A 9,850-nucleotide genomic window follows, 5' to 3' on the forward strand; every position below is an offset into this window, starting at 1 on the left:
AATAAACATTATAAAAAAATCTTGTTAAAAAAAAAAAAGAATCTGATAAAAGCTCTGGGCAGTCTTGCAAGAAATGCCCACATTTTCACATATGTGAAAATGCCAAAATGTCAGGGGTTGGTTTCTCAGATGCTGGTAACCAAGTTCTGACTCTTGGCCACCCCCTTTTCAAACCATCTTAAATACTCTTTTTTTTTTTTAAGATTAAAAAAAATTTTTTAAACTTTATTTTGAGAGAGGAGAGAGAGAGAGAGAGAGAGAGGGAGAGAGAGAGAGAGAGAGAGAGAGAGAGAATCCCAAGCAGGCTCCACACTGTCAGTGCAGAGCCCAACGCAGGGTTCAAATTCATGAACCGTGAGATCACACTGAGCTGAAATCCAGAGTTGGACACTTAACTGACTAAGCCACCCACATGCTGCTAAAGATTTTATTTTTAAGAAATCTTTGCATCTAACATGAGTCTGGATCATAATCCTGAGATCAAGAGTTGTGCGCTCCACCAGCTGAGCCAGCCAGGTGCCCCTTAAATACAGTACTCTTGATTTCTTTCCCTGAAACTTAGCTCTGGTAATGCTTCTCTTCTGCTCATGTTTCCTCAATAGCTCCCCATTAGCCACATCAGTGTTTCCCCAGTATGGCTTGTGGTCCTCCCATTTGAATTGGCTGATGTTAAAAAGACAGGTTCCTGGGCCCCACATCAGAATCTCTGGATCAGAGTCTGTGGCTCTAGAGGCAGGGTCATTTCCTGGAGTTTGTGGGCCAGACATTCTGACCTCAGAGGTTCTGTTGTGCCTCATACCAAGTGAATAAAGTACACCCACAGGCCAAATAGACGTTTTCTGTAGTATTTTTGGAAAGATGTTTGTAAACTTTACAAATCTACGTTTTGTTACAAATAATGTTCCTTTTCTAGAAATGTTTATTACAATTTCATATAGTTATATAAGAATTATATTACAGTTACAGCCAGTGTTATCTTTCGTAGTGTTAAACACTTATGCATTCTGAGTTTTGCAGTTTGGGGGTCAAATTTGGGAAATGATGAATTTCTTTCAGTTCCCAGACATTTTTGTAGGCCCTTGAAAAGCAGGTGGATTGTTCAGCTGACACCCAGCAAAGCTTAGCTATCCTGGGTGGGGCCTCTAATCTGATTTTTTTTTTTTTTTTAACTCACGACCCTCAGATCAAGACCCGAGCTGAGATCAAGAGTCAGAAACTTAACCAACTGAGCCACTCAGATGCCCCTAGAATTTTTTTTTAAAGTTTATTTATTTAAGAGAGAGAGAAAGAGAAAGAGAATACAATTGGGGGAGGGGGCAGAGAGAGAAGGTGACACAGAAGCTGAAGCAGGCTCCAGGCTCTGAGCTGTCAGCACAGAGCCGGATGCAAAGCTTGAATCCATGCGCCTTGAGATCATGATCTGGGCTGAAGTCAGACGCTTATACACTAAGCCACCCAGGCGCCCCTAGAATCTGAATTTTTAACAAGCTTCCGAAGAACAGTACGTTTTATGAATATTTAAACTAGGAGGATTTAAGGGAGTCCAAGAGAAGAAATGGCCAGAGCCTCACACGATTTGCTAATTCTGAAACAGTGTGTATCTGCTGAAAAGTTAGGGAGCTCGCGCTTCGTTTCCAAGCCAGGTGAACAGTAAACTGTATTTTGACACTCATGCCACAAGGGGGCAGCACCCAGGCTGGTAAATAAGGAAGCAGGTCAATTGCAGAGCTAGTTGGTAGAATGTTCAGTTCCCAAATAGACCATGTTTCTTTGTCCTATTTATGGGTGAGCTTTGAATAGGCTTTAAAGTAGTTTTTGTGGATTCCTGTGCAGCTTTAGCTGACCAGTATTCATTTCGTCTTGCTAACACAATTTTAAGGAACATTGGGTTTGTGTCGGCTTGTCCCTGTGGCAGAGGGTGGGCCTTGGTCGGGGCCAGGAGAGTGAGGTGAGAAGGGAGGAAACAGGAGAGGGAAGGGGAGGACAGACAGAGGAGGCAGAGGGGAGACTGGGGGTGGGGGCGGGGTGGGGCGGGGTGGGGCGGGGTGGGGGGGGAGAGGAACCGAGAGCACAGAGCCGGGAGACGCTTCTCATCGAGATCTGCTCTTCACCGTGACTTCTTGCAGGCTGACATCTGAATGTTTTAGCTTGTGGCTCAGCCCAATCTGACCTCACACCAGCCTTCCAGCCCTCCCTCCCCTCTGCTCCATCTCATCACCTGCTTGCTGGCTCAGCTGTCCCACTTCTCAGAACGTTCTACCGTAGGGCCGAGTCCCTCCTGTTAAGCGAACAGGTCAGTGTATACCAGCTCTCAGCACAGGCCTGGCATAGAGACAGTACTGTTATTCCTGCTCTATACAAGGCCTTTGTTCCAGCCAAGCGCTCCTACCTTAGGGCCCTCATATACTCTGGGTGCTCCCACCTCTGGATCCTGACTCCTCTGTTAACACGCTGCTTCAGATGGCACCTCCTTTATGAAGCCTTCCCTGGCCCCCGTGGGTGTGGACGGGGTGGGGAACATTTGCCAGTCCGCCAAACCTGTGACTCTTTGGCCAAGCCAGGGGTGGCATTGGCTCCTTTCTGCCTCGTGTCAAGGCCGTGTGCTGGTTTTCCACTCCTGTCAGGCCACTGGCTTCCAGAGCACAGGGTGTCTTCCTGATTACTGTTGTGTGCCCCGCGATCCCCACACTCGACACTGCATATACGGATCTTGGTAAAACGAACTCTTTAAATTGGAAATGTACAGGTCACCTGGTGGGAAGGGCAAGGCCGGAGAGCTTGGGTTCTGGAGGAAACCCTACCACTTTTTAGCCTTGCAAATTTCCCCCAACCATCCAATGGACACAACTGTACTTTTATCTCTGGCCTGAGATACTGAACAGTGTTCTCAAACCTCCTGTCATGTTCATGGATAACCATTTTGATTACAGATGGTGGATTACTGATGTTGCTGCCTTAACTCTCAATAATCTCATTGTAGAATGCTGGAAGTCCTTAAAAGGCAAGATATCTCAACAGCCTAGCACAGGACCTGCATATCAACCTATAGCAGGATTCTTACTGTTTTATCTTATTTCCTGACTGTGGTCTTCTGTGGGTTGGCCTCCTGGGTTGCTGCTAGAAGCTTCTGAATAGCCCTTTGCTTTGTAATGAAATCTTACTGATTTAAAACTATCATTCAAGGGGTGTCTGGGTGGCTGAGTCAGTAGGGTCTGACTTCGGCTCAGATCGTGATCTACCCCTTGGTGAGTTTGACACCCCCCCACGTCTGCACTGACAGCTCAGAGCCTGGAATCTATTTTGGATTGTCTCCCCCTCTCTGCCCCTCCCCTGCTGGCAGTCGGTTTCTCTGTCAAAAATAAACCTTAAAAAGCAAAAGTATCACTCAAATCTTGTTTGCTGAACACATGAGTTTTGTTAAGACCTTGTTATAACCCTCTACCTCCCAGATTAAAATCCTATTTTCAGGGCAGCTGCCGCTGGCTCAGCCTTTCACCAGCTTTCCCCCACACTTCACCTTGTTCTAGGCTGGCCTCTATACAGACTTATTCACAAGGCTGACCAGTATCTACAAGAGGCTAGCAATAGGAAAAGTGGATTCTTCAGGACTACGCAGTAGTTTGAAGCCTGTATTTTACAATCTGCAATTGGTACCTGTTCATGATCCACATACTGACAGAATTTTAATAGAATGAATCACATTCATTGTTCTTCTGTAAGGGATGGCCTGACCTTTTTCTTAAACTGCTTTATAGTCCCTTAACTGTTAACCCTATAAACGTATCCCCTGGAAAAAGCACTTCTGTGTCCCTCCCAGGGGTCTGAGGATCAGATTAAATCCCACACCACGTTTGTCCCTTGTTACAACCTTTAGGAAGGCAAGATCCTGTCACTGAGGGGACTCAAGGGTTTCCGACCAAACTGCTCTATCAGTTCACAAGGTGAGTTCCTCCATGGCCATTGAACCGGGATGGCCCAACGACCACCAGTGAGTCCGTCCACCCTGCAGTCCCTCCTTTCAGGACTCTAAGGACACTGCAGCTCTGGCGACATGCAAGGGACAAGCTCACTGAAGGTTTTCTTGGCCAAGAGGTTGAGGTCCCCGTTGGCCTGCAGGCGTAGACTACCCTCCACTGCCCCTTTCTGTGGTTCCTTCCCACGTACAAGACTGACTATACATAAAATACAATCTGCAAATCAGGTGTTTCTGAAAACAAGTTTTATTTAAATAAGGGCTTAAATACATTACATAACATTAAAACTGAAGGAAAAAATAAACCAAAAAACCAGTCTGTTACTTCACATGGCATTGGGCAGCTGCTGCTAGTAAGGTGCAAGCTCTACAGCCAGCTACAGGACTCATACATCGGTTTGAAGTTTGTTCCCTTGTCAGAAGTTTAACTCGGATAGAAGGTTGGCCTCACATTCTGGTGTTCGGACATCAATTAGCTAGGATATGTCTGGTCAAAAAGACTTTGGTGGCAAGTCAGACGTCCTATCACACCTTGCTAGAGGGAAGGTGGCCGCTCTAAGCTCCGCCCGCCCGGTCAGGTTGGAGACACCAGGGATCTTTCTTTGACTACCAAGACTCCCTGTGGCAGCACCGCTGCTGTGGCCGGCTTACCCCATCCTGTCCTCTCAGCTCCACCGCGGGCTGCTCAGGTGGTGACATTCTCTTAGGGCAGGGAACTCTGAAGAGGGAGAGCCGAGGAGCTTCTGGCCAGACATAGCCGGCTGTGATCTTGGGGCTCTGGGCTTGACCGAAACATGACGTTACTGCTTGGTTTCAGGCCGGACACTGCCAGGCGCCTACTGCTTGACCTCTGTTTAAATGAGGGACTTCAAGACTAGACAGCATGGCTCTTTTCAGTTTATTGCATGAAGGAGTTACACTAGTCCAAGTTAAAAGCAGACCCCAAATGGTTACATTATACAAGCTGTGAGGTTTTTAAACTTGTGACAAGGGACAGAAGGGAAATTCTACTCATTGCAAAGAAATCCTCACTTAAGCTTCAGTGAGCCAAAAGCAGTTAAAACCCATGAACCTTCAGCTGGTCGTCCTTAGCCAGTCCAATCTGCAAAGAAAAAAAGACAAAGTTATAATAGGGGATCAACCCCCCCCCCCCCCCCCGATTTCTGATGCCAACAACTCTGTCTTCTTGCTCCTACACTGGGCAAGAGAAGTCCAAGAGCCAAGGCACACACCTCAACCACTAGGAGCACAATGGTTCTTAACTCAGGGTACTCAGGAAAGAACGAATGATATAAGAGGATTTTAGCACTTAGGAACTGCCAACCAGACATCGTGTGTATTCTAGTATCTGTGCCATTTAAACGTACATCTTTAAAGTGGTCACCAGGCTGGCTCAGTCAAGTAGAGCATGCGACCCTTGATCTGGGGGTTTTAAGTTCTAGCCCACACACTAGGTGTAGAGATTACTTAACAAACAAAAAAAGTACATCCATATACGAATTAAATAAGGCAGACAAGTCCCTTCTGTTTTTGGGAATACTTATCTACTTCAAAACTCAACTGTTTTGCTTAGTCTTACAATACCAACTTCTATGTCCTCAGGAGACTGAGTACAGAGTAGGAAGGATCGGACATGTAGACAGGGTAGAGGCACAAATGGATCATCACCAAGTGATGGAACTCACCTCTACAAGGAACTGGCATATGTTCTTGCGCTGGTCACCCTGTAGCTGAATTACTTCTCCATATTCTGGATGCTCAATTACAGTACCATTGCAGGCAAATTTCTGCAAGCATGAATGAAGCAAAACAAATTAGACGAAGTGCAGCCCGAGTGCACCAACAATTCCTCCTGAGAATACAAGTGAGCACCCCCTCCTGAGCAAGTTAAATGTGATATTCTTACAATCTCACCGAATACCTACCTTCTTAAACGCCTTCACTAGTTTCTTTTTATCGTAATCATCAGCGATCCCTTGGACAGTAGTAAGGGTCTTCCTGCCGTTTCTCTGTTGAATTCTTATATGGATATAATCCTCAGTGCCAGCAGGAAGCAGATCATCACCCTTACTTGCATCAGCAAAGGGGTCTGGGAAGAAAGATCAAACTCGGTTAGAGCTGTTGGGGCTCAGGTGCCATTGTCACCCTCCCAATGGATCTTTTGCGCGCCCAGAAAACAACTACTGAAATCGCCAGGGCTGAGATCAAGTCAGACAAGTCCTTGTTGGCCGTCCCCGGAACGGGTCAGTCCGGGACGGCTGGCTTCCCCAGCGCCGGGGGAAAGCCTGGGCCTTTTGCCCCAGGCCCGCCCTCGGAAGCCGATCACGTGCCGGGGGAGCCTGGGACGGCAGGCAGTGCCCCACCCGGCTGATGCAACCGGCCGGAACCAAAGCTCCAAGGCGGGGCCAAGCTTCCCGCCCCATTGGCGGGAGCGTTTGTCACTTAGGCCTGGCACCGCCTCTCACTCCCGGGTCCGTGACAACGGCGGTGACGTAACGGACGTGACGCAGGGGTGGCGGGAGGGGGCGGGTGGGGCCCAAGGCGGCCCGGGAGCCATTAGTAAATGCGCCACCCGATAGACACTGGGACTGTCCAAGGGTTGCCTCCCTGCCCGCTCCTTCCGGTCGCACTTAAGAACCGACCCCAGGGCCCCGGCCGGGCCCCGCTTCCTACGAGCGCGAATATCTTCCCTCCTCCCAAGTTTACGAAAGCCCGGAGCGCTGGCAGGTTTCCGGGCCCGGAGCACTTCGACACCCCACCCAGGCCTTTCTCCCCACGGGACTTTTCCGCGGCTTACCGAAAGAGTGGAGGTTCTGGATAGCGGACATACGATACGATTCCTTTTCCTCGGTGGAAACGGCCTGCGGAAGGCGGCGGCGGGAGAAGGCGGGCAGGGGGGACGGAGCGTCGGGAAGCGAGGGGGCTCAAGGGGGAGGCTGCTGAGTCCTCGGCGGCGGCTCAGTGACTGGGGCGGAGGGGCGGCGCCTGTATTCACTTATATAGCCGCCCCTGTGACGCCAGCGCGCTGCCCTCACGTCCTGGCCCCACCCACGACGTCGTGGCCCCAGCCCCCTGGCGCCGCCGTTTCCGATTGGTCCGGGGGCGGGGACGCGAGACGGCGCTTGCGCAGGAGCTCTGCTGCGGGAGGGCGTCCTCTCGATTCCGGGAGTGGTAGAAGGGGAAGGGAAAGGTTGGTCCGTCTAGGCGCCTGCGCAGTGCGGGAGGAAGGTGTCAGGGCTGCGAAGAAAAGTGGCAGAGGTTTCGGGAGAGCCTGAGTCCTCTGTTCTCTGGCACGTTCCACCTTCTTGACCCTGTTGCAGCCCTACGTGCTTGGAGAAGATTTTTCGTGCGGTAGATTGGCACCCTTTAAATGGGATTTAGATGCTGAACCTCCCAAACGCGACACATTCCCACTATCATGCCCACCCAGTTACCCACGAACTCTTTCTTTAGGGCAGCACTTGTATTTAATCAACAAATAATATAATCCAAACCTTAACTAAATCACGTATTGTTTAGATGAATCTAATCTAAAACTGGATTAATCTGCTTTAAGTATGTCATTTATATAATCTACGGAAAGAATGCCCACCTCATTAGCGTGGATTCAAGGGAGAGTAACTCTGGTTCTGGGGGCAAAGAAGAATTCAGGCACCTTAAGGGGTCCTGTGTGCCCTCCAAATTGTGTGGGGGAGAGCCTTCCCAGAGAGTAGTCAAAATATTTTCTTCAAAACAGTCAACCATTCTTGCTTTTTCAGTATATAAATTGAACTGCTCTGTTGCAAGAGAGAATAGAGTGGATTTAGATTCCAAAGACCTCCAGGGGCCATTCAGGTAAGATAAAGGAGTGCAGACAGCCAAGTGTGATGTAATGGGGTGTGGAGGGGGCCTGGGTGAGAACTAGAGGCTGTAACAGCTACCTCCAGCCCATTGTGCTGGATCTTTTTCAAGACAACTTGGACCCTCTGATATTTATAGAAAATCTCTTGATTTTTAAAAAAATGTTTATTTATTTTTGGGTGAGAGAGAAAAAACTTGAGTGGGGGAGGGGCAGAGAGGGAGAGACAGAGAATCCCAAGGAGGCTCCGTGCTGTCAGCGCAAAGCCTGATGCAGGGCTCAGAACTCACGAACCCATGAGATCATGACCTGGGCTGAAGTCAAGGGTGGGATGCTCAACTGACTGAGCCACCGAGGAACCCCTAAAATCTCTTGATTTTTAAATATTGCCAATAAGTTGAAGTTTGGGAAAACAGTAGACAAGTCAAACAAAAAAAGTGTGTCTTGGCCCCATGGGCTGCCTGTTTAGACCCCTTGACAGTCAGGGTCACTGGCCACGTGGAATCTAGTGGGAGAGAGATCATAGACAAACCTGACGGATTGTGATAGATGCCAAGAACAAGCAGGGCAATGTGAGACCCAGCTGATACTTAGGGGTGGGAAAGAGCCCATTGTGGGGCAAGGTGAGAGCCTGCCAGATGGGAAACCCCGAGGAAGGAAAAGCTAGGTGTATTTGATAGTTTGTTTTGATGGCGTCTTTACTAAGTAAAATTTTGGTTAATAATTTGACTTCCTTGATACAGGAAGTTGGGAACCATGGCTAGACGCATGGCTAGACGTCTCAGTCTCCTGTCCATCCCTTCCTGCCCTCCACCTGGGAAGCTCTACCCTTCGAGACCAGGCTGTGCTTGACAGGGGGTTTGAGGAGAGAGTGAATAAATCCGAGTATGCACACATTTTGTTATACAAAATTTTTATTTTTTTTAATATGAAATTTACTGTCAAATTGGTTTCCATACAACACCCAGTGCTCATCCCAACAGGTGCCCTCCTCGATGCCCATCGCCCACCTTCCCCTCCCTCCCACCCCCATCAACCCTCAGTTCTCAGTTTTTAAGAGTCTCTTATGTTATACAAAAATTTTAAATTAGCAGTGTGGTCCAGCTTATCTTTCCTTTTAGGAAAAGATCCTTTCTGCACTATTTTAAAGAAATCCTTTCTCTGCTTTGCAGTTTATAAAGATACTCTTTTTTTTGGTTGTTGTTGATTGTTTGTTTTGAAAGTTTTGAAGCTTTACTTTTTGGAGCGCCTGGGTGGCTCCGTTGGTTGAGGGTCTGACTTCGGGTCATGACCTCACAGTTTGTGGTTTCGACTCCAGCTTCGGACTCGTTGCTGTCAGCTCAGACCTGCTTCAGATCCTCTGTCCTCCTCTCTCTTTGCCCCTTCCCCATTCACACTCTGTCTCTCTCTCTCTCAAAAATAAATATTAAATTTTTTTTTTACTTTTAACATTTAGGTGTTTAAGCCACCTGGAATTTATTTCTGTGTGTGGTGCAAAACAGAGGTTTAATTTTTTTTTTTAACCTATATGGATAGCCGATCGTTCTTGCAACATTTATTGAATAATGTATCATTTCCCCACTGATTCATGCCTTCTCTGTCATAACCATGTTTCCATTTGTGTGTGGGTTCGTTTTGGGGGTCTCTGTTCTGTTGCACTGGTCTGTTTTTCCCAAAGCCACTCTCCCTTAATTAGAGGAGCTTTACCAAAAGTCTCCATGTCCAGTAGGAGGCACCCCTCCATTCTGTTGTTCTTCAGAATGCTCTGGCCCTTCTGCTCCCCCGCATTCACCACTTCTATGAAGCACCCTGAACTTTCTCATCTCAGGGTGTTTGTACAATGGCTCTCCCTTGAAAAAAAATGTTTATTTTTGAGAGGGGCAGGGGCAGAAAGGGGGAGAGAGGGGGAGAGAGAGAGAGAGAGAGAGAGAGAGAGAGAGAGAATATCCCAAGCAGGCTCTGCACTGTCAGCACAGAGCCTGATGCAGGGCTCAATCTCACGAACAGCGAGATCGTGACCTGAGCCAAAACCAAGAGTC

General features: G+C 48.2%; 1 protein-coding gene and 1 long non-coding RNA gene across 2 annotated transcripts; one reads left to right on the plus strand and one right to left on the minus strand.

The window, feature by feature from the left end:
- Nucleotides 1-4,202: 4,202 nt before the first annotated feature.
- EIF1 (eukaryotic translation initiation factor 1) lies at nucleotides 4,203-6,945 on the minus strand. Its single transcript, XM_047846055.1, has 4 exons — nucleotides 6,771-6,945; nucleotides 5,899-6,062; nucleotides 5,659-5,760; nucleotides 4,203-5,075 (listed from the first exon to the last, which is right to left on the minus strand). Exons 1-4 carry the CDS (start codon nucleotides 6,799-6,801, stop codon nucleotides 5,031-5,033), a joined length of 342 nt encoding a protein of 113 aa, XP_047702011.1. The 5' UTR covers nucleotides 6,802-6,945; the 3' UTR covers nucleotides 4,203-5,030.
- A 93-nt stretch (nucleotides 6,946-7,038) lies between these two features.
- On the plus strand, nucleotides 7,039-8,691 carry LOC125158710 (uncharacterized). The gene is made up of 3 exons (XR_007149461.1): nucleotides 7,039-7,324; nucleotides 7,732-7,807; nucleotides 8,555-8,691. It is a non-coding gene; the product is annotated as an uncharacterized LOC125158710 (long non-coding RNA).
- The last annotated feature ends 1,159 nt before the right edge of the window (nucleotides 8,692-9,850 follow it).

The sequence above is a fragment of the Prionailurus viverrinus genome, unplaced genomic scaffold (assembly GCF_022837055.1).
Source record: "Prionailurus viverrinus isolate Anna unplaced genomic scaffold, UM_Priviv_1.0 scaffold_35, whole genome shotgun sequence".
Taxonomy (NCBI): domain Eukaryota; kingdom Metazoa; phylum Chordata; class Mammalia; order Carnivora; family Felidae; genus Prionailurus; species Prionailurus viverrinus.

Coding starts and splice junctions, on each gene's coding strand:
- EIF1 (XM_047846055.1), bottom strand. CDS start 6,801: ATGTCCGCTATCCAGAACCTCCACTCTTTCG. Junction 6,063..6,770: donor CCAGAACCTCCACTCTTTCG/GTAAGCCGCGGA, acceptor CTTTCTTCCCAG/ACCCCTTTGCTGATGCAAGT. Junction 5,761..5,898: donor TAGTGAAGGCGTTTAAGAAG/GTAGGTATTCGG, acceptor TCATGCTTGCAG/AAATTTGCCTGCAATGGTAC.